The sequence below is a fragment of the Myotis yumanensis genome, unplaced genomic scaffold (assembly GCF_028538775.1).
Source record: "Myotis yumanensis isolate MYYU_CA2020_CCGP unplaced genomic scaffold, mMyoYum1.0.hap1 SCAF_5, whole genome shotgun sequence".
Lineage (NCBI taxonomy): Eukaryota > Metazoa > Chordata > Mammalia > Chiroptera > Vespertilionidae > Myotis > Myotis yumanensis.
In genome coordinates, this window is record NW_027223756.1 from 76,827,607 (window position 1) to 76,851,593 (window position 23,987).

At 47.0% G+C, this 23,987-nt stretch overlaps 2 protein-coding genes and 1 pseudogene across 8 annotated transcripts in view; 1 reads left to right on the top strand and 2 right to left on the bottom strand.

Annotated features, from left to right (window-relative positions):
- LOC139011417 (large ribosomal subunit protein eL28 pseudogene) lies at nucleotides 1–19,482 on the top strand (annotated as a pseudogene).
- Nucleotides 9,883–11,660, bottom strand: RPS15 (ribosomal protein S15). The gene is made up of 4 exons (XM_070415674.1): nucleotides 11,574–11,660; nucleotides 11,105–11,190; nucleotides 10,106–10,340; nucleotides 9,883–10,020 (listed from the first exon to the last, which is right to left on the bottom strand). Exons 1-4 carry the CDS (start codon nucleotides 11,574–11,576, stop codon nucleotides 9,907–9,909), a joined length of 438 nt encoding a protein of 145 aa, XP_070271775.1. The 5' UTR covers nucleotides 11,577–11,660; the 3' UTR covers nucleotides 9,883–9,906.
- DAZAP1 (DAZ associated protein 1) overlaps nucleotides 11,622–23,987 on the bottom strand; it is a 33,995-nt gene continuing 21,629 nt past the window's right edge. For 4 of the 7 annotated variants that reach the window (XM_070415668.1, XM_070415666.1, XM_070415671.1 and 1 more), the window contains one exon: nucleotides 21,663–22,617. In XM_070415668.1, the coding sequence (XP_070271769.1) occupies nucleotides 22,445–22,617 (173 nt within the window). In that variant the 3' untranslated portion in view covers nucleotides 21,663–22,444. Of the gene's footprint in view, nucleotides 11,729–21,662; nucleotides 22,618–23,489; nucleotides 23,580–23,670; nucleotides 23,737–23,987 lie in introns of those variants that run through there. The other 3 variants (XM_070415673.1, XM_070415670.1, XM_070415669.1) reach the window with 3 other exon arrangements.

Below are 23,987 nucleotides of genomic sequence, written 5' to 3' on the forward strand. Positions count from 1 at the left end.
TCCTCGCGGGCCAGGACGCGGCTCGGGGACTCAGCAGGGTGCCTCCCAGCCCCCCTCACCCCGGGACTTTTCTTCAGACGAGGTCAAGGGTCAAAAAAAGCCTACCTTTTCTGGTCTCCAGCTGCCGCAGTGAGAGATGCTGCCGCTGTGTCTGCCCACCTGCAATGGATGGTGTGAGGGACTGCTCCAGCTTCCTGATCAAGAGGAACAAGCAGACGTACAGCTTCGAACCCAATAATCTGCAGGCTCGCAACTCCGTTCGCTACAACGGGCTGATTTACTGCAAGAGGGTGGGCGTGGAGCCGGCAGCCAACGGCAAAGGTGTGTTGGTCGTCAAGAAGCGGAGATCCGGCCATCGAAAGCCGGCTACCTCCTACTTGTAAGAACGCCCGGGCAGTATCCAGCACTTGATCCGCAAGAACAAGTACCTCCCGGAACGGCGCATGGCCGCCATCCGCAGGGCCAGCGCCAGCCTGAGCAGTCAGAAGCCCGAGACGGTGAAGAGGAAGCGGGCTTGCCCCACCAAGAGCTCCTGAGCACCCTCCTCCCCCCAAAGCAATAAAGGTATTAGCCAACTTTCCTAATTGGGGGTGGGGGTCGCCTAAAGTGGTCAATTCAAGGCAGACCTTGATTCTGGGCCCGTTTCCTCCTCTACAGGGTGGAGACTTCGTCCAGATTGATATTTCATGACCAGGCTTATCTCGAGGGTAGAAAGAATGAAGCATAGCTGGGGTCCTGTTTCCATAAAATAAATGGGGGCTATGTATTCATATCTGCAAATGCACAGAAAAAAATTCTGGAAGGATATCCTCCAATTCCCTACCAGAGGGTGAGAGAGGTGAGCAGGTTGGTCTCGGCCCTAAAGGAATTCAGGAATGAAAAAGAAGACAGAGCTGCTGCAGCGAAGTGCTTTGGTTGAAAAAGGTTGACCGAATACAGTTGTTGAAGCTGCAAATAACTCCCTTGTACCAGGCCCCTCATTTCTACTTTTCTGCTTTTTAGCATTAGATTATTAGAACAAACTGTCTGTGTGAAGCTCCTGATTCACAAGTCAAAAAGTAAAGATGTTGGAAGCTGACACATCAAATTTGGGGTCCAGGCTGGGCCTTCTGAGTTCATGACCCTTGAACTTCCTTAAAACTGCAAAATTGACTGTGCCCATGTACATATTGATGGGAACAATCCTTGACTTTCATCAGAATCTTTTATATATATATATATATATATATATATATATGGAAATTTGAGACCTTTGATCCCTTTTTTTAAAAAAAATTAAATCTTTAGCTGAAGCCGGTTTGGCTCAGTGGATAGAGCGTCGGCCTGCAGACTGAAGGGTCCCAGGTTCGATTCCGGTCAAGGGCATGTACCTGGGTTGCGGGCACATCCCCAGTGGGGGATGTGCAGGAGGCAGCTGATTGATGTTTCTCTCTCATCGATGTTTCTGGCTCTCTATCTCTCTCCCTTCCTCTCTGGAAAAAAAAAACATCAATAAAAAATATATTAAAAAAAATTTAAATCTTTATTGTTCAGATTATTACAGTTGTTCCTCTTTTTTCCCCCATAGCTCCCCTCCACCCGGTCCCCCCCCCCCCACCCTTACCCCCCTTGCCTGTCCTCATCCATAGGTGTACGATTTTTGTCCAGTCTCTTCCCACACCCCCACACCCCTTTCCCTCCAAGAATAGTCAGTCCACTCCCTTTCTATGCCCCTGATTCTATTGTATTCACCAGTTTATTCTATTCATCAGATTATTTATTCACTTGATTTTTATTTTATTTTTTATTTATTTTTTAAATATATTTTATTGATTTTTTACAGAGAGGAAGGGAGAGAGATAGAGAGTTAGAAACATCAATGAGAGAGAAACATCGATCAGCTGCCTCCTGAACATCTCCTACTAGGGATGTGCCCGCAACCAAGGTACATGCCCTTGACCGGAATCGAACCTGGGACCTTTCAGTCCGCAGGCCGATGCTCTATCCACTGAGCCAAACCCGTTTCGGCTATTCACTTGATTTTTAGATTCACTTGTTGATAGATGTGTATTTGTAGTTCATAATTTGTATCTTTACCTTTTTCTTCTTCTTCCTCTTCTTAAAGGATACCTTTCAGCATTTCATATAATACTGGTTTGGTGGTGATGAACTCCTTTAGCTTTTTCTTATCTGTGAAGCTCTTTATTTGACCTTCAATTCTGAATGATAGCTTTGCTGGGTAAAGTAATCTTGGTTGTAGGTTCTTGCTATTCATCACTTTGAATATTTCTTGCCACTCCCTTCTGGCCTGCAAAGTTTCTGTTGAGAAATCAGCTGACAGTCGTATGGGTACTCCCTTGTAGGTAACTGACTGTCTTTCTCTTGCTGCTTTTAAGAATCTCTCTAGCCGAAACCGGTTTGGCTCAGTGGCTAGAGCATCAGCCTTCGGACTGAAAGGTCCCAGGTTCGATTCCGGTCAAGGGCATGTACCTGGGTTTCGGGCACATCCCCAGTAGGAGGTGTGCAGGAGGCAGCTGATCGATGTTTCTCTCTCATCCATGTTTCTTTTTTTTTTTTATATATCTTTTATTGACTTTTTACAGAGAGGAAGGGAGAGAGATAGAGAGTTAGAAACATCGATGAGAGAGAAACATCTCTCTCATCACCAGTCTGGGCTTCCTGACTTGTAAGTCTATTTCTTTCACCAGGTAGGGGAAGTTTTCTGTCATTTATTTCTTCAAATAGGTTTTCAATATCTTGCTCTCTCTCTTCTTCTGGCACCCATCAGAATCTTTTTAAATTAATTTTTTTTAAAATTAAATTTACGTCAGATTCCCCAAGGACCCATATAAAGGGATATTGGTGGGCTGGCCCAAGTGGCTTAGTGATTGGAGCGTCGGCCTATACAAGGAAGGATTAAGGGTTTGATACCTGGTCAAGGGCACTTACCTGGATTGCAGGTTCCATCTCTGCCCCCGTGGGTCAGGGCTCCTGCTTTCTCTCACATTGATGTTTTTCTCCCTCCCTCCCTCTAAAAAAAATCAATGGAAAAACTATTCTTGGGTGAGGATTAGCAAGAAAACACACACAAAACATATGAGGGGGATTAGCTTGGCTTTGGGAGAGGAGGGGTCACAAGGGGTACCAGCATACCAGCAAGTCCAAATAAAAACATGCTGATAGGCCCAAACTTCCTTTTTAAAAAAAAAATACTTTTTTAATTGATTTCAGAGATGAGAGAGAATCATTGATTGGCTGCCTCCTGCACCACCTGACCAGGAATAGAACCAAAGAACCATGACCTCCTGATTCATAGGTTAATGCTCAACCACTGTGCCACACCAGTCAGGCCCCAAACTCCTTTTGAGAAGGAAATCAAAAAGATCAGAGCACAAACCAAGGAAACAGGGAAATTAATGAAGCAAAAAATTATTCTTTGAAAAGATCCAAAAAAATTTACAAAACTAGATTAGCTAGATTAGCCCTCCAAAAAAGACCAATATCAGGAATGAAAGAAAGCATATCAGTCACCACAGACCCTAATGATATTAAACAGATTAAATACTAGGGACAATTCTATGCCCATAAATTTAACATCCTACTTGAAATGCACCAATTCCTTAAAAGACACTAAAATGAAAGCTCCCTCAAGAAGAAATACATCATCTGCATAGTCATATCTATGAAAGAAATCTGTAGTGGAAAACCTTTCAACAAAGACTTGTCCCCAAAATACTCCCTTATCAACTGGGGAAACAAAATACTTCTATGGAAATAAAGACTTCACATCTTTAGTTTGATTGGTCAGAATAGAGCCACTCTTAATTTGTCAGTGAATATGCAAATAAGGATAAACCTAGGCAGCTCTGATTGGACAGGGAAAGTCTAAGTCCTATTGGTCAAATTTGGGTCCTAGGAGCTCTCTTATAAAGGTGACTTACCTTGGAAGCCTAGTCTGCAGCTTTTTCCTTATAGGGCGCTCGAGAAATAGGCCCCTATAAACAATGCTGGTAGACTCTGGTTATGAATTTGGGCCCAGTTAACAGTCGTATGGGTACTCCCTTGTAGGTAACTGACTGTCTTTCTCTTGCTGCTTTTAAGAATCTCTCTAGCCGAAACCGGTTTGGAGTCTTTGGAGTCTTTGGCTCAGATGGTTTCATTAGTGAATTTCAACCAAACATTCAGAAAGAAATAACATCAGTTCTAAAAAAATATTCCCCAGAAAATAGAAGAGGAGAGAACACTACCCAACTCAATTCCTTTATGTAACTTCTATTTTTTTTAAGACAAATACCGTATGATTTCACTTTTTTAAAAAATAATTTTTTATTGATTTTTTACAGAGAGGAAGGGAGAGGGATAGAGAGTTAGAAACATCGATGAGAGAGAAACATCGATCAGCTGCCTCCTGCACACCCGCTACTGGGGATGTGCCCGCAACCAAAGTACATGCCCTTGACCGGAATCGAACCTGGGACCCTTGAGTCCGCAGGCCAACGCTCAATCCACTGAGCAAAACTGGCCAGGACTTCTTTTTTTTTGATGGCATATGACCAAACTTTTTGGAATCTGGGGGTGTCTTTGACAATGTTGGCATCTATAGGTCCTACTCTCCTTCACAGAGCCCCGACTCCTCTCTTGATATGCAGAACATATGAAGGGACTTAGGAAATATTAGGTGACCATTACAGAAGGTCCTTGAAGGTGAAATCTCTTCTCAGATGCCACCTCCTCATTTCTTTTTTTAAATATATGTTATTGAATTTTTACAGAGAGGAAGAGAGAGAGATAGAGAGTTAGAAACATCAATGAGAGAGAAACATTGATCAGCTGCCACCTGCACATCTCCCACTGGGGATGTGCCCGCAACTAAGGTACATGCCCTTGACTGGAATCGAACCTGGGACCTTTCAGTCCGCAGGCCGACGCTCTATCCACTGAGCCAAACCGGTTTCGGCCTCATTTCTTTACCCATTTTTCTTGTCTCTGGCATTAGACTGGGATCTCTGGGGCTGAGTCTTGGTCACTGCTGTGCGCTCAGCAATGAGAGTTGTGAAGTCCAGTACAGCAGCCACTGGCCACACATGACTAGTAAGCTTTTGTAATGTGACTGCCCAAATTGAGATATGCTGTGAATATAACTGTACACTAGATTTTAAAGGAAATATGTTATTAAAATTAACTATAGCTGCCCTGGCCAGTGTGGTTCGGTTGGTTGGAGCATTGTCCCGTACACCAAAAGATGGTGGGTTCAATTCCTGGTCAGGGCACATAACCAGGTTGCAGGTTTAATACCCAGTCAGTGGCATGCGGGAGGCAACTAATTGTGTCTCTTTCTCTCACATCGATGTTTCCCTCCCTCCTGGGCCTGAGACTTCAGTAGAGCTACTCTCAACCTCTCCTGGGACCCTCTTGCTGGCCTCAGCCCTTTTCCCAGCAGAAATCCTCAGTTGAGGCTTCTTGGCCTCTCACTTCCCACTTCTATTTCTCTTAAAGGGGGATTAACAGTACTGTCATCAAATATTAGGCCATTTGTAATGAGTTGTACTATTATTTTATGAATTGCCACAAAAAGCAAAGATTAAAGAGTGGGCAATAATGCTTTGGGTTGAGCCTGGGCAGTGTGCTCAAGTGGTTGAATATTGACCTATAAACCAGGAGATCACGGTTCAATTCCTGGTCAGATGCCTGGGTTACTGGCTCTATCCTCAATAGGGTGCATGCAGGAGGCAGTCGGTCAATGATTCTCTCTCATTGATGTTTGTGTCTCTCTTTCCCTCTCCCTTCCTCTCTGAAATCAATAAAGAAAATATTTTTAAAAATACTTTGGGTTAAAAGAAGCAGCCTGACCTCTGGGAAGGTAAACTAAGACAAATGGGAATAATCATAGGACAAGGCAGGGGTATAAATACTTGTGACAGCCTTGAGAAAAATCGTCCTGCATTCTCCATCCTCACCAACCTGCAGGTCTTGCTAAGGACCCTGGGTTACAGGTGTGGGCCCCAGGTTATGAGTGGGAGTCTTCAGATTGAGTGGAGGGATCCACACAGACACTCATGTCCAGCCAGCCCCCAGACCCACTAACCCCTGCAAAGCCCTTTTGCTTTCCTAGCATTGATCACAGATGTCCCCAAAGACTCCCTTCACCACTGAAGACAGAGGAAGCCAATTATCCTGGTCACTCTCCCAGGCCGGCTGCCCCCATCCTGAATCTGCTCCCACTCAGTGGATCTCATGAATGTCGAGTTCCTGACTACAGGTCCAGCTCAGACCCTGTCCTGACAAGTGGGCCCCCTCAGGAGCTGGTGGGGTCTTTCCAAAGAGATCAGCTCCCTCAGGGAATTCAGCTACGGTTGCATCTTAGGATGTGCTCCAGGTCTGTGTGGACATCTGTGGCCACCAAGGGACAGGTGGCGGGACCATGGCCAAGGCTTCCTGGTTTTAGATCCACACATGGTCACTCAGAGCAGTGACATGTGGATTGTTACCAATAGGGTGGGGATGTCCAGACACACAGTGACAGTCACCTGTTCTTCACTCTAGACCAGTGTCGCCAACCAGTGGTCCGTGGACCACTGGTAGTCCGTGAGGTCCGAAAGGTTGGCGACCGCTGCCCTAGACCATGCTGTACCCCCTCCTTCCTGCACTGTGGACATCTGGGCTGGGTCATCCACTGTGGGAGGCCTAGGCACTGTGGGATATGGAGCAGCCTCCCTGCCACTCAATGTAAAGAGCACCCCAGTCGTGACAATCACAGATGTCCCCACACAGCCCAGGACCACCCATTGCTGGCAATCATTGGTTTAGCGACACACATGTATTTATGGATGAATGTTTAGCATTTTGCTTTAAAATATTTCTGGAGTAATGTATTTGGGAGAAAGTGACCTGAGAGCCCCTAAGGTTTTTTAAATTTTCATTTATTGATTTTAGAGAGGGAGAAACATTGCTTTGTTTCACATATTTATGCACTCATTGGTTTACTCTTGTATGTGCCCTGACCATGGATCAAACCTGCAACCTTGGCATATCAGGATGACACTCTAACCAAGTGAGCTACAGGGCCAGGGGCACGTCATTTTTATTTTATTTTTAAAATTATTTTTATTGACTTTAGAGAGAGGAGAGGGACAAACATCAATGTGAGAGAAGCACTGATTGGTTGCCCCCCCCCCTCCCCTTACACACCCCAACTGGGACTGAACATGCAACCTGCGCATGTCCCCTGACCAGGAATCAAACAGACCTTTCAGTTTACGGGACAACACTCAACCAACTGAGCCACAGTGGGCTAGGGCCACATTATATTTTATTTCTAAATATATTTTTTATTGTTGATAGTATTATAGGTATCGCCCATTTTCCTCCCAGCCTCTACACAACGCCCCCTACCCCCATTCTTCCCTACCTTATTGTCTGTGACCATGGGCTATGCATATATGTTCTTTGGTTGATCTCATCTCCCAGAACTTACATTTTACATGATTTTTAAATGCAGCCAGATTGATGGCTACATAGAGGAAAGACCGGATTTCCAAATATGTAATACAGTAAAAAATATTGCTCAAAGAAACTAAATATTGAGTTTTTACCACAAAATCCTTCAACTCTTCTCCACATTTGAAAATGTTTAAAAATAATTCAAGGGAGGAATAGAGATGCAGCAAGATAGGCCAGGAGTTGATCATGGTTGAAGCAGGTACAGGGCTCTGCTTTCTCTGTGACAAAATGTTAGGACCCCGACTGGGTGGCCCACTTGGTTGGAGCGGTAAGATTGTGGATTAGATCTTTGGTCAGGGAACATACAAAGTATTACATAGGTCCTCCTTCCTTTTCACTTCTCCCTTCCTCTAAAATCAATAAAAAGGTCTGCCACTTCACACCTGAGGCTACTATCACAAAACAAAGAGCAACACCACCCGCCCCCCCCCCCCCCCCCCCCCATCCAACAGTAACAAGTTCTGATGAAGATGTGGAGAAATTGGAAGCGTATGAACTGGTAAGGAAGGTGCTATGGAAAAAAGGATGGCTGTTCCTCAAAGAATTAAACATGGAATCACCACTTGACCCAACAATCCCACTTCTAGGTAGAGTGCAAAAAACTGAAAGATCTGGAAGAGATAGATGTACGTACACATACATAGCAGCACAGTTTCCAACAAAGTGTCCCCTATGGGTGACTCCAACCTTCCACTTGCTCAAGCCAAAACCCAGGTGTCATCTGGACTTTCCCATTCCATCACCGTCTGGACAGTTACCAACTGCTGAGGCATGCCACCTTTCCTGCTTCATCTGTGTGTCTCCCCCTCATTAAAGAAATGAATCCAGGTTGCTTTAGCGAGTGCGTTTAGGACCCTTCTGCATCATACCCTATGGAGGTGGTGACAGACACCCTGGTCTGTGGGAAGGTTTAACCCAAGGCCCATGGCTCAAGGCTGTGGGTCCTGGGGTCATTGTGCAAGGCTTTCAGATGCCAGTCAGAAACATGTCCGTCTGGTTTGGTTCAGTGAATAGAGCGTCTGCCTGAGGATTGAAAGGTCCCAGGTTCAATTCCCGTCAAGGGCACATGTTGAGTTGCAGGCTCAATCCCTAGAAGGGGGCATGCAGGAGGCAGCCAATCAATGATTCTATTTCATCATTGATGTTTTCTTTCTCTCCCTCTCTAAAAATCAATAAAAAATTTTTTTAAAAAAGAATCATGTCCCAAAAGAGGGACAGATACAGGCAGCATGGTGAGGGTGAAGAGCACTGAGAAAAGCTGGGCAGGTGTATAAATTGGAGGGGCGGGAAGGCTCAAGTCATTAGAAGGCTCTTGCTGTTCATGTGCTTGAAATAGGAACCTAGCCCAACTGGTGTGGCTCAGTGGTTGATGGTCAACCTATGAACCAGATCACTGTTGATCCCCAGTGTGGGCTGTGCAGGGGCAGCCAATCAATGGCTCTCTCCCCCTCTCTGAAATCAAGAGATATTTTTTTTTAAATGGCCACATACTCTTTTTTTAATATATTTTTATTGATTTTTTACAGAGAGAAAGGGAGAGGGATAGAGTTAGAAACATCAATGAGAGAGAAACATCCATCAGCTGCCTCCTGCACACCCGCCACTGGGGATGTGCCCGCAACCAAGGCACATGCCCCTGACTGGAATTGAACCCGGGACCCCTCAGTCCACAGGCCGACGCTCCATCCACTGAGCCAAACCAGTCAGGGCAAGAGATATTTTTTTAAAAAGTAGGCACCCACCCCTTGACTGGAGGACATGGAAGGGGCCTATGAAGGGGATGGGGACCTGAGGGGAGATGCTATATTCAGTCCAGCAATGGCCACCTCTATGGGTACTTAAGAGATGCCAGGTAGTCATGCCCTAACCGGTTTGGCTCAGTGGATAGAGCGTTGGCCTGCGGACTGAAGGGTCCCGGGTTCGATTCCAGTTAAGTACATGTACCTTGGTTGCGGGCACATCCCCAGTAGGGGATGTGCAGGAGGCAGCTGGTCGATGTTTCTCTTTCATCGATGTTTCTAACTCTCTATCCCTCTCCCTTCCTCTCTGTAAAAAATCAATAAAATATATTTGGGGGAAAAAAAAAAAGAGATGCCAGGTAGCCAAAACTGCACATCTGGGTTGGGAGGATCAAGGGGGAGGGACACAGGGAAGATAGCATAGGACCCTGAACATTCCCAGACATGTCACAGGAGCCCCCAACCCACTCACTATCCGTGTGGCTGTCACTGTGTTTACAGCAGGAAACCCAGGAACCCTCACTATCCAACATTCTGGCAAACACTACACAAGTCTTGCTGGACCTGAGCTTCCAAGTACTGTGCCCAGGCCCAACCCACTCTGCTGGATGATTGACAAACTGCCCAGAGCCCCAGACACTTGGAAGAATGGGTTGCACTCTAATGAGGTAAGTCTGCTTTTTATTAACTACTTGAGAGGGATGAAGCGGGAGGAGTGGGTGGCTCCAATGCCAGGCCTGCCGTGCTTCACTGGCTTGTAGGTGATGGAGAACTCACCCAGGTAGTGGCCAATCATCTCAGGCTGTGGAAGGCAAAGAATGGACCTGTTAGGTGACCATGGGAGGACAGGCCCACACCCACCCAGGCAACGCAGTCCCACCACACACCTTGATTTCCACCTGATTGAAGGTCTTGCCATTGTATACGCCCACCATGCTGCCCACCATCTCCGGCAGGATGATCATGTCCCGCAGGTGTGTCTTCACCACCTCCGGCTTCTCCATGGGAGGCGCCTCCTTTTTGGCCTTGCGCAGGCGCTTCAGAAGCGAGTGCTGCTTCCTTCGCAGGCCCCGGTTGAGCCGCCGCCGCTGCCGGGCACTGTACAGCTGCATCAACTGCTCACTGGGGGGCAGGCAAGACAGAATGTGTGGCCTGAGCCCTGGTGGATACACCACCCTTCACTCACCAACACTAATGTTCCCTGTAGTGCCCCAAAGCAATGTTCACAGCCCAGTCAAATAGTCAAGAGGAATCCTGCAAAATGGACAACCTTCACAGCACTGTCTAGCAATGAGGAAACCGAGGAAGAAGGACAGGCTGCTCAGGTGAGGTGGTGCAGCCGGAACTTGGTGGACTAAAGGCTGTGCTCCTAGAGGCCTCAAGAACCCAGGGGAGGAGCCGAGCCTGAGAAATCCTCAGCCTGCTGTGTCCCGGAAACTGGATCCTCCACGCCCAGACCCAGGCACACCTTCAGGAGACGCAGGGTCCCTGGCTGTCGGCAATCCACCCTCGCTCCTGTCTGGAGACTCAGACCCAAACCCGCCCTGACCCTGGGGGCAAGAGTTTTAAGCAGCACAAGTCAGACCACTTAGAATCTTCCAGCTTTAACCAAATCTTAGACCTGGGGTTGCAGACTCCCACCCAGGAGCCAAACCCGGGCCTGATGCCTGACCTTACAAGGCTTGTGAGCTACAGATATTTGCGTTATCAAGTGAATGAAAAGATGTCAAACAGGGCACGTTAACACTCTATTAATGTCAAACCTCAGAGCCGCAACCCATCCGTCTACACCGACCTAAGGCCGCGTCAGTAAGTCAGGCTGCAGCTCCTAGCCCCCTGGGACCCCCTCCCGCCGCCATCCCTCCCCTGATGCGGCCGACACTTACTAAGACATGTCAAGCAGTTGATCGAGATCCACGCCGCGGTAGGTGAACTTGCGGAAGGTCCGCTTCTTCTTCTGCTCCACTTCCGCCTGCGCGGGCCCGAGACAAGGGTGAGCGGGAGCTCGAGACCCATCTCCCACCCCCACGGCTACAGCGGGTCACCAGGCGCAAAAGTCGTGCTGAAAAACGCGCGGCAGCCCCGGTAGAAAAGTCCGTGGGGACACACCACCTCGGGCCCGTCCGAGGGCGCGGGGGGCTACGGGGATTTGGCTGAGACAGGAGGGCATATACAGGCCTCTCCCGCCCCGGGTGGTCACGACACCCACAAGGACTGCGCCCCCACATCCGGCGGCTCAGAAGGTCTGGAGGAACGTGTCTCAGCTGCACGGCCTGACCCCGGCCTCCAAGGAGCAGCCAGAGCCAGGATGGCGCCGGATAGGCCCACACAAACGAACAAAGTTCCAACACTTACCATCTTGTCGGCTCCTCGGAAAGGCCAACCCACTCGGCGTCTGCGCAATTATTTCCAGTTCGCCCATGGCCCCGCCCCTTGACGCTGCGTGCGCAAGCGCTTCAGCTCCTGGAGGAGGATGTGCGCCCTCTGCTGTCCGGAGGGTAGAGCGCAGACTATGAGGGCAAAAGGTGTTTTTTTTAAGAAAATGCTTTTTAAAAATATATATATTTTTGTTGATTTCAGAGAGGAAAGGAGAGATAGAGAAACATCAATGATGAGAATCACTGATCGGTTGCCTCCTGCACGCCCCCTACTGGGGATCGAGCCCAAAACCGGGGCATGTGCCCTTGACCGGAATGGAACCCAGAACCCTTCAGTCCCCTGGTCCATGCTCTATCCACAGAGCCAAACCAGCTAGGGGAGCAAAAGCTTTTGTTAAGGACTTGGAATCCACCCCAGGTTGGGGCCAGCCGCCTAGAGTTTGGGCAACTTCCTGAAAGTCACTGCTCCTTTCAAGCCTCATATTTGTGCTCTATAATCTCCATTAATGGAACCCAACTAACAAGTGTTAATGGAGCACCTGCTGTTTGCGGTCGGTGCTGTCTGGTTTTAGTCCAGAATTCCATCATGGAGCTGATACTATTGTAATTAGCTAGTTATTAATAACAGGAAAGGAGTAAAGGGAAGGCCAAATATTATAGGCATGTCATTTGGGCAACTTCACCAGGAAACTAAAGCTTTATACTCCCCAGGGAGCCACCGGTCTGTTCCCTGCAGATCTCTGGGAAGGGACTGGACAGGGAGAGTAGATGCATGCCCAGTAAAGTTGGGGTGACGTGGGGAAGGTACCTGTCAGTTATACCTGGGAACAGGTCATTGGTCAGAATGGGCGTGGCCAATGCAAGGGCATGAAATTTGGGATACTTAATTTCCTAAACAAAGGAGTTCACTCTTGTGCTCTGTGCTCTTGGTTCCTCCTATGCTCTTGGGACTCTTATTGATCTGATGTGCTCTCCTGGAGCATGTCACCAACATGTGGACCCCAACAATGATTCATCAACTGCAACTAGCCTCATGCTGAACTGGATCTGACTGCAACATGGAGCAACAATTCTAGATGCTGGCTTTACTTCTAGCTCTACTGAAACTCCAGCTACACTTCTTCAATGACTGGAATGGGACTTTGGAAACCCATGGATGTAATTCCACACAAATAAAAATCACTCATCCTCCTGTGCAAGTTTCAGAAAATTATTTTTCTTGAGATATCATAACGACCCCACCTCCAGCATCCAGAAGGGAAGAGGACACCCCAATTTCTCTGATAACCGAGCTGTTGTTGCAGAATGGGAGGTAGTCCCCATAAGGGACACATTAATACAGACCAGAGCCAGGAGGAAAATCCAGGAGGGGTGGGACAACGGCTTCTAACATGGTCAGAAAAAGGCATCCCTGATAAGAACCAGTCAGCATTTAATTGACAAAATTATATAAGTAACAACTATATAAAAATGCACTGCTAGGTTTGTAACATAAATTGATATAATAAGTATAACAGTAATAGCAAAAAAAGGAACAAGGGACTAGGCTAAATAGGAATACTGTTGTTTTTTCATAGATTAGAGAGAGAGAAAGGGAGAAACACTGATTTGTTGTTCCACTCACTTATGCATTCATTGGTTGATTCCTGTGTATGCCCTGACTGGGGATTAAACCCACAACCTTGGCATATTGACACTCTTACCAACTGAGCTACTAGGCCAGGTAATTAGTGTCCATCTGCAGGTGATTCTTGTATATTAAGATGTATATGGTACCATAGGACCCAGCAATCTCACTTCAGGGTGTATACTCCGAAGAACTGAAAGCAATGATTTAACCAGATTTGCACACCCATGTTTAGAACAGCATGATTCACAGTGGTCAAGAGGTGAAAACAACCCAAGTGTCCATGGAAAGATGAGTGGATAAGCAAAATGTGGTGCATCTACACACTGGAATACTATTCAGCCTTTATTTATTTATATTTTTTATATTCAGCCTTTAAAATGAAGGAAATTTACAGCTGCTACAATGTGGATGAACATTATGCTCAGTGAGATAAGCCAGACACAAAAGGACAAATATGTGTGATTCTACTCATAGGAGGTCATTAAAGGAGTAAGATTTATAGAAAAAGAAAGCAACCTTGAAAAAAATGGTGGCAGAGTAGGAGGATGCTGCACGGACATGCTCCCAGGAACAAGCTGGAATTATAACTGAAATATGGAAAGGCTTCCTGAATAATCAATGGAAAAGTCACAGGCGAGAACCCTGTTACCCAAGGACTGAAGGTGGAGACCGCATAGAGACTGGTAGGAGGGGCAGAGGCGCTAAAGGGCTGGCCAGTCACCCACAGATGGCAACTGAAGTCCCGGAGAGATATCTCAGCTGGAGGGGGGGGGGTGCCACTGAGAACTCTGAGATCTAATCCCGAAGCTGGGCTCCCCAGCAGAGAGCACCAAACTGAGGAGGGTACCCACATAACATCTAACTGTGAAAAGCAGTGGGGTGCTATCTACCAGGGAGTGGCAGATGAAAGTTCGGGAACCCTCTTGAAGGGCCAACACAAAAAAATTCCCTGTGGAGCCACCCACCTTGTGCTCTGGCAGAGGGAGAGTGAAGTGGACTGGAGCTGTGAGAGCAGAACCCAGACTGAGGACTTGGGAGATAGAGCTCAGAAGGCAGACACCCCAAGTTTTCTGGGCTGAGTAATTCCCTCAAACAGCAGTGGACATCTTTCCCACATAGACCTCTGCCTTGCCTGGGGGGAAGACAGTCTGACACACCCTATTGGAAACACCTTGCCCTGAGGCCACTTAAGAGATTAAAAGTAACAATTAGCCTCCAGACAGAAGCAACTGCCCCACCCTGTTGAAAAAACTCTCCTCACACCTGAGGGCCATTGCCTGGCTGGGGGCAATTCAAGTTGGAATCCTGTTAGTCCAGCGGTTCTCAACCTGTGGGTCGCGACCCCTTTGGGGTGGAATGACCCTTTCACAGGGGTCGCCTAAGACCATCGGAAAACACATATAAAATTACATATTGTTTTTGTGATTAATCACTATGCTTTAATTATGTTCAATTTATAACAATGAAAATACATCCTGGATATCAGATATTTACATTACGATTCATAACAGTAGCAAAATTACAGTTGTGAAGTAGCAACGAAAATAATTTTATGGTTGGGGGTCACTACAACATGAGGAACTGTATTAAAGGGTTGCGGCATTAGGAAGGTTGAGAACCACTGTGTTAGTCTGTGGACAGAGGCGGTCTCTGGAGGCTTTGAATCTTTGCCTGATCCAATTAGTCAGAAACAGCCTTTAACACTGTCCTGCACTAGAGATTGAGAGGTATAGAACAGCGGTTGCTAACTGGTGGTCCGGGACCACTGCTGGTCTGTGAGGTACGAAAGGTTGGCGACTGCTGGTATAGAGGATCTACATAAAACACAGTCACCAACCCAAACAGACAACCAACATGAGGAAACAAAGAAACAACCCCCAAATGAAAGAACTAGTGAATTCTCCAGAAGAGATAAATTAAGCAGAGATAAGAAATTTATCTGAAACAAGAGTTCAGAGTAATGATGTTAAAAATGCTCAACAGTATGAAAAAAGATATAGTAACTATGAAAAAAGAACAGTCTGAGATAAAGAATGACATAACAGAAATAAAGAACACATTGGAAGGAATACACAGCAGATTAGGGGAAGCTGAGGATTGAATCTGTGATTTAGAAGACAGAGTTGAAAATATCACTCAATTAGAGCACCAAAAAGAAAAAACAATTAAAAAACAGGAGGACAGCTTAAGGGAGCTGTGAGACAATGTGAAACGTAACAATATTAGTATAGTAGGTGTGCCAGATGAGGCAGAAAGGGAGAAAGGAATAGAGAAGGTGTTTGAAGAAATAATGGTAGAAAACTTCCCTACCAGGAAAAGGAAAAAAGTCACACAAGTTCAGAAGGCACAGAGAACTCCAAACAAGAAGAACCCAAACAGACCCAAGCCCAGACACATCATAATTAAAATGTCAAAAATTAAAGACAGTCATAACTGGTTTGGCTCAGTGGCTAGAACGTTGGCCTGTGGATTGAGAGGTCCCGGGTTTGATTCCTGTCAAGGGCATGTACCTTGGTTGTGGGCACATCCCCAGTAGGGGGTGTGCAGGAGGCAGCTGATCGATGTTTCTCTCTCATTGATGTTTCTAACTCTCTATCCCTCTCCCTTTCTCTCTATAAAAAGTCAATAAAATATATATTTTTTAAAATTGAAGACAAAGAGAGAATCTTAAAGGCAGCAAGAGAAAACTGTTACGTACGAAGGAGTTCCCATAAGGCTGACACCTGATTTCTCATCAGAAACTCTACAGGCCAGAAGGGAATGGCATGAAGTACTCAAGGTAAAGGAAAGCAAGGATCTGAGACCAAGATTACTATATCCAGCAAGGCTATCATTCAAAATAGATGGTCAAATAAAGAACTTCCCAGACAAAAAAAGGCTAAAGGAGTTAATCACCATCAAGCCAGCATTATAAGAAATGCTAAAGGGATTGCTGTAAGGGATTGCTGAGAAGAAGAAACAGAGAGAAACCTACCCATACAGAATTAAAATGGCTATAAGTAACTCTCAATAATAACCCTAAATGTAAATGGATTAAATGCTCCAATCAAAAGGTATGGGGTAGCTGAATGGATGTAAAAACATGACCCAACTACATGCTGTCTACAAGAGACCCACCTCAAAACAAAAGACACACAAAGGATGAAAGTGAAGGGATGAAAAAAATTTTCCAAGCAAATGGAAAAGAAAAAAAAAGCTGGAGTAGCAATACTTCTCATATCCAACAAAATAGACTTTAAAAGCATCATGCTAAGCGAAATAAACCAGCTGGAGAAAGATAAATATCATATGATCTCACTCATTTGTGGAATATGATGAACAACATAAACTAATGAACAAAAATAGAGCCAGAGGGGGGAAAATAATATATACTAGAATATAATAGAAGTAATCCTGTTATTTGCAGATTTTTAATATTTCCTACAACTTTTGTGATATTATACTATGTTAGTACAGTTTTGGTAATATTATACTTAAAATCCTTTTATTTATTTATTTTTTAAAATATATTTTATTGATTTTTTACAGAGAGGATGGGAGAGGGATAGAGAGTTAGAAATATCAATGAGAGAGAAACATCAATCAGCTGCCTCCTGAACACCCCCTACTGGGGATGTGCCCGAAACCAAGGTACATGCCCTTGCCTGGAATCAAACCTGGGACCCTTCAGTCCGCAGGCTGACACCCTATCCACTGAGCCAAACCGGTTAGGGCTATTCTTGAAATATTAATGTTTATTGTAGGTAAAACTATTATATGTAAGATCATTTTTCTTGAATTGGTGTTTATTGCATGTAACATTATATTTGATTGTTTTTCTTGAAATTAAAAAAAAAAAAAACTGAAGGAGAAAAAAAGAAAGCAACCCTGGCCGGCTTTGCTCAGTGGATAGAGTGTCGGCCTGGGGACTGAAGGGTCCCTGGTTTGATTCTGGTCAAGGGCATAGACCTCGGTTGCAGGTCCCTGGGCTCTGGTCCGGGTGTATGCAGGAGGCAACCAATCAATGTGTCTCTCTCACATCAATGTTTCTCTTAGTCTTTCCCTCTCCTTTCCACTTCTCTAAAATCAATGGAAAAATATCCTTGGGTTAAGATTAACAAAAAAAACAAAAAAAAAAAAAGAAGAAGAAAGAAAGAAAAAGAAAAAGCAGAATGGTGGGAGCCAGGGCTGGGGGAGGGTGGGGAAGAATTAGTGTTTTGTTTTGTTTTTTAATCCTCATCCGAGGATATGTTTTTCATTGGTTTTAGAGAGGGAGGGACAGAAAAAAGTATTGATGTGAGAAACATTTATTAGTGGCCTGCCGTATGCTCCCCGACCTTGAACCCACAATGCCCTGACCGGGAATCAAACCCTTGACCCTTTGGTGCACAGGACAATGCTCCAACTAACTAGGCCACATGAGCCAGGGCAAGGAGTTAGTGCTTAAGGTGGACAGAGTTTCAGTTTTGGAAAATGAGAAAGTCCTGGAGATGGTGGGAATGGATGCACAACAGTGTGAAGGTACTTAATGCCACTGAGTTGTGCACTGAAAAATGATTAAAAATGGCAAGTTTTATGTGTATTTTGCTACAATACAAAAGCAACCAGCCCAGCCAGCATGGTTCAGTGGTTGAGCATTGACCTCTGAACCAGGTCACGGTTTGATTCCTGAGCAGGCTCAATCCCCAGTGTGGGGCCTGCAGGAGGCAGCCAATCAATGATTCTCATCATTGATGTTTCTCTTTCCCCCACCTTCCTCTCAGAAATCAATAAAAATATATTTAAAAAAACAAAAACACGGCGAACTCCGCGCCCGCCTTGGTCGACAAAATGGACATGTCTCTGGACAACATCATTAAGCTGAACCGGAGCCAGCGGCCGCGGGTGGCAAAGTGAGCTGGGTCGCAGGCCCATCCGGAACCGGAACCGGAACCGGGCGAACTGGCGGAGGCAGGAACCAGCCGGCGCCCTACAACCGACCGAAACAACTTCCCGACAAGTGGCAACAGGACCTTTTTGACAGCGGCTTTGGCGGTGGCGCCGGCGCGGAGACGGTGGGAAACTGTGGGTGTCCAACCTGGATTTCAGAGTGTCCGACGCGGACACCCAGGAACTCTTTGATGGATTTGGGACTGTGAAGAAGGCCGGCGGACGCCCTGAAAGCTATGAAACAGTACAACGGCCCTTTGGATGGCCGCCCCATGAACTGGACGTCCAGCTCGTCACATCCCAGCACGCAGCGCAGGCCCGCACAGTGTCAACACGGCGGGCGACTAGAAACCGAGGATCTGGAAGTTTCGGAGAGGAGCCCGTGGAGGCAGCTGGGGCAATGGCCGGAGCTGAAAGCAGCAGATCTCCGCGGAGGAGTCGGACGCCCAGCTGGACGCTGACCACGCGAGGATGGACACGAGTTACAGCCCCGGCGGCTCGGTGCGCGGGGCTAGGCCTGGGCGTTGTCTCGGTCTCGCCCGGGGCGGGCCAGCGGGGCCCTGTGGCCAATGATGGAGTTGTTTCTGCTGTTTTGAAATAGGATTTAAAACTCATATAAAGATTTTTCTTTTCCTTTTTTTTTCTGAAACAGACCTGTTTTGTACGCAGTTATTTTTGGGGTAAATTTTACTGGTTGCTGTTGTGGAGGTGGCGTTTTCACCTTTGCCATAATAAACAGAAACGTGTGTAGAAAAACACACACATATACAACAATGTACTACATAATATGGTGTATTAACATACTGCACAATATTTCTTAAATTACTCTGCTGTGGTAAGAGTATTTACTTTCACATCAGATTATTCTGTGATGTCTTTTAAACTTTTTGGAAAAATACATCATTTGTAAAGAAACCTTGATTTGGGTTCAATATAATATTAGTATTTAAAACTATGAATGTTGTCTTTCATATATATATATAGAGAGAGAGAGAGAGAGAGAGATTTTTTTTTAACCTTGTCACACCACTGATTGAAGCAAAGCAACACAACACGCTGCCCACTTCACCCAAAAGGTGTTTTTCCTTTGCCCTTTCTTGACGGCTCAGTGGTCTTTCTTATATTTTTATGAGAAAGTGGGAGAAAATTACTTTGGAAGAAAATGGGCTTTTGTTTAAATGTTGAAATTTATATATGTTGTGAGTTTAAGGAGTCTATAATTACCTGTAAGTTTTACAGAACCACCTGCTTTCAGTGATTGTAAATAAACTCTCAAAACATCCTTGAAAGGCTCCATACAGAATGTGTCAATTGACAGGAAAATTTAATAAATTAGTAATTAAATACATTTTACAATGTGGTCTCTTTAAGGGCAATTTCAGCAGTTAACTTGAAAGAGAAAAAAAAATGTGTACATAGGTAACATCACTTGCAATGAAATAAAGCTCAGTTTGTGCTCACACACACACAAAAAAGAACACACACACACACACAAAAATAACATGTATATGATAAGCTCTTAGAGGACCCTCTAAGAAAATCACCAAAAATATATATAATGAAAAAAGTCATTAAAAAGACTAAAATGCTACACTAGAAAATACTCGTAGTATTTTGGCTGAAAAAAAAAAAAGAAAAAACAAAACAAAACACCAGGAGGCATAAAAGACAAAAAAGACACATAACAGAAAACACAGTGAAATGGCTGAGGACAGCCCAAGCATATCAGTAACATAAATGTGAATTGGCTCCCAGCCCCGCTGAGAGGGTGCCTTCCTGGAAGAGGGAGCAGGTGTGCAAAGGTCCTGGGGTTTGGGATGACCTGGGTGCTACTAACGCAAGAGAAGCAGAGCCTCCCATCCCCTCCTGGCCTCCACTCTAGCTTGTTGGGTAGGGCTTGGCTGACACCAGTGGCTCTGTGGGGAGCTGGGCTGGCCTGGAGGAAAGGAAAGTCTCCAAGGAAGCTGAGAATCTCCTCAGCCATTCCCACAATCCTGGGAGAAGAGCCAATGAAACTCCACCCCAAGGAGGGGTGTCCCTTCCTGTCCCCAAGGGAATACATCATTTGGGACCACAGGATGTGTTCTTTAGGGTGTAACACGGGCTCCTGAGAGCACCCTACTGGCTGGAAATCCCTGTTTGCACAATGCCCTTAGCCAGAGACCTAAAATTAAAAAATTTATTTTGCCAATTAAATTCACTAATAAAAGGAGGGAAAGTTTATTAGCTGTGATGACCATGGTGTGATCCTGCTCCTTCCTGCAGCTTCTGTAAACCTTGGTGGCAGCAGCTCCAGAGGGAGCAGGGAAGGCTACCACCCAGAGGGGTTTTGGAGATCACAGTGAAAGGTTCCTGGGCTGAGCCACTCAACTGTGTGGGGGAGGGTTATGGCTGTTCTGTTAATTAGTTTATCTCAAGCCTGGCACATTGGAGGCATCAAACCATTTTGGATGACTCTGTTTTTTATATTTTAATATCTTGATTGTGATCTTTAGAATGACAAAATAATGACCCCCAATGACATACCTTGAGACCATGTCAGACTCCTGATCTCTAGAACTGTGAAAGAATAAACGTTGTTGTTTTAAGCCAGTTTGTGGTCAGTGGCCACAGGAGAGCCACACACCCATAACAATTGGTCACAGCTCTTTCCGAGGGGCCAGACTCCTGGGACCCAGGACCTGTCCCCACCGTCCCACCTCTCCAAGAGGCCAGACCAGCCTCAGCCAAGGGAGTCCAGCCTGCAAGCTCTGACTCACCTCTCTTCTCAGGGTTGCAAATAGGGGCTTCATTGAATGTCAAAGTCCTGGGCATCTGGGATGAGGGACAGTCAAAAAAATGTAGTCCAAAATATCGGAGGCTGGAAGGACTTTGCAGGCCAGGCCTATATATGTCCAATAGGAGGGGGTAGCCCTTGTGGGATGTCAGATCCCATTCCAACTTCCTGGCCCCAGGGCTCTCAGCTCCCCTTAGCCTCCTACCCACTCTCCCACTCATCTCTAGGATCCATGTGGACTTGGCCCAAGGGCTGGGAGCAAGCTACCCTACTCCCTGGCCCAGCCCTGTCTCTTGAGCCCTAATAAGTGTCCCAGCCAGCATGCTTCATCCCAGGGCCCTGACTGAATGCCCCAATGCCCACATCACCCATGTCAACAGCCCAATTTGTGCAAAGGCTGAGTGTCCTTCCCAAGGGCACAGTCCAGGTATCACTCCCAGAGGGACTAGGGAGGTCTGGCCCATCCCCAGCCAGATCTGTCTGTATGCCTTTTCCTTGGCACCCAGCGAGTGGCTATGAATTCCAGAACCTCACACTGGCACTGCAGCTCTCACCGGGCCCCTGCCTAAACATCCTAAAACCCACATCTGCCAGAACCCAAAGACTCCTAGACCCACCAAGGTTGGGGCCAGGCCCCGCCCTGAAGCAGGCCTCAAGTCATTGCGAGACCACGGAGGAGCCAGGGTAGATGGAGGTTCTCCTGTGGGCGGGGTTCTTCCCCAGCAGGGAGGGAACAAATGACACAACATGGGTTCTAATCCAAACGCACTTCTCTTTATTCAAACCAGGGTCAAACTGGTCAGTGGGGATGCCCTGAAGCCACATGCGCGGGAAGTAGGCTGACAAGACCTCCTGGTCCTTGATGCAGTTGGACGTGGGGTGGTTGCCAGCCGAGCCAGGCGGGTGCAGCCCCCCACGGTGCACTTGCAGACACCGCCAGGCAGATCAATCGACAAAAGCAAGGAATAAACAAAAACGAAACACACTCAGTAGACTGCTTTTTTAAGCTCCAGAGTTTCTGGACCAACGAGTCCCAACCCTCAAAGCCAGGAGTACGGGGACCAAAAATGCCCCTCACTTCCACCAGTGCCGACAGAAACCCTGTTTTAAATTAAAAAATAAGCCAGTATACATTGTAGAAAATTTCTCTTAAAAATCTCACAATTTGTAAATGTATATTTTTTTCTTTAACATAAAAGTTTACAATCTACGGTAAAACAAAAGGCTCAGGAAAATAATTTCAAAAAAAAAAAAAGAAAGAAAAAGAAACCTGAAGTTTTGAATTAAAGCTGAAGACTTCTTAAAACCCTGTTGTTGAACCAGTGACTTTTTTTTTATTGTGCTGATGGGTTAGAGAAAGAAATATATTTAAAAACTTCAGTTCAGACACCCACAGCCGCCTCCAAAAGCCTCACGTCTGCCCCTCCCCCCAAGGTTGAATCGCGATTTTTCTGCCAAGTTTGTGATTGTCACGAGTTCACAAGTTTCGAATCCTGGGTCTCAGCCATCTAGCCGCCTGCGTGGCACCAGCTAGCTAGCGTCGGTAGGGGTGGAATCCTTGAACATTGTGGTTCTGACCTCGTCCGAAGCCACTTCCACCAGCAGGGGGGCCCCCGGAGCCTGGCACTGAGGGGCCCCCATAGGAAGGGGGCTGCTGGCTGGGGTCTGAGAAACCCTGCCCAAAGCCGGCCAAGTCCTGTCCATAACCTGCGGGGAAAGAGTGCAATGAGTGGCCGGGGGAGCTGGTCCCACCAACAGGACCCAGGGTCCCGCTCCCACCTGACATCACTGGGCCCCCAGGAGCATGTGTCTCCAGAAAAGCCCACCCTCAAACCCTAGCAGGACCCTGTCTCCGCACAGAAATAAAAGAGTCTATGAGACCTCGTGGACCCATGGTCTGTCCTGTCTGATCCTGACCGACCCTCACTTGTCCCCAAAGACTTAGGGCAGGAGCCCTGGTGGCAGAGCTGAGGATCAGGAGAGACCCTTGGGCTTGGAGACACATATCAATCACCTGGTCCAGCTCGGCGGACCCTGGGTTCCTAGAAAGTCTGTTTTCGAGTACAATGCAGGGTGAGCTCAGGCATGACTTTCAGGATTTAAGGAAACATCTAATCTGCCCTAGCCTCCCTCCAGATGCGCCTCAGGCCCCAGACGGTCCTCCCTCCAGAGTTGACCCAACCTGGAGGCTTCCATACATGGGAGTGGGCAGGGACTACATGCGGACCATTAGGCTTCAATGACTCTAGTTGGATGCACCTGCAGAGCCCATCTGAGTGGGGCAGGTCCCTCTCTAAAAAGGACCCTGACCCTGCACTACTGGCCTTGGTGGGTATGAAGACACTTCTGGAATGAGGGGCAGCACCGTCCTCGCTCCCTGCCCACCCGGACCACACACTTTGGATGAAGGCCATCCCAGGGCCCCCGGATTCCCAATTGGGGGCACACTCGGAGGCAGAGCTCCTGGGCCATGCCCCAGAGGGCAGTGTGGTTCCACCCCGCCCGGGACAGCAGAGGAGGCAACGTCCGGTGCCCGGGTGCAGGCAGGTGAGGACCGTGCATGAGGAGGCGCCACCTACCTAGGCCATATCACTGCTCAGCCTGACCATAAGAGTGTAAACAAAGTATGGGCCCGAAGCCCGCCGGGTCTTGAGAATAGGTACCCAGGCCTGGCGAGAGACGAGACCAGGGTGACTACCCCAGGGTGGTAGGGAGGGGACACACTCGAGATCATGTACACCCCCACCCAGGGCCGCTCACAAGTCTGTCGCCAACACGTCCTGTTCCAGGCAGGGTCGAGAACCCATGTACTCAGTGACCACAGCCCTGCAAGGCCCCGAAGGGAACAAGAGTGTACAATGCAGGTGCTGGGGAGCATCTGGTCAGCTGGCGGGACTGCATTAGAGGGTAAGAGTGGACCGACTTGCAGATATTGTGGTCTTGGGTGACATACAGTTCACACCATAACATGGAAAACCAGGGGCTGAAACTCTCACAGGAGACCTGAAGGCCCTGGCCCCTCACGGCAGGCAGGGGACTGACCCCGGTGTGGGGAGAGACCCAAGGCCACACCCTGT

What these genes read in the sequence shown, in the direction of transcription:
- RPS15 (XM_070415674.1), bottom strand. An exon ending in CAACTGCTTGACATGTCTTA is followed by an intron (nt 10,341 to 11,104) that starts GTAAGTGTCGGC and finishes CCTGCCCCCCAG; the next exon opens with TGAGCAGTTGATGCAGCTGT. An exon ending in TCAATCAGGTGGAAATCAAG is followed by an intron (nt 10,021 to 10,105) that starts GTGTGTGGTGGG and finishes TGCCTTCCACAG; the next exon opens with CCTGAGATGATTGGCCACTA.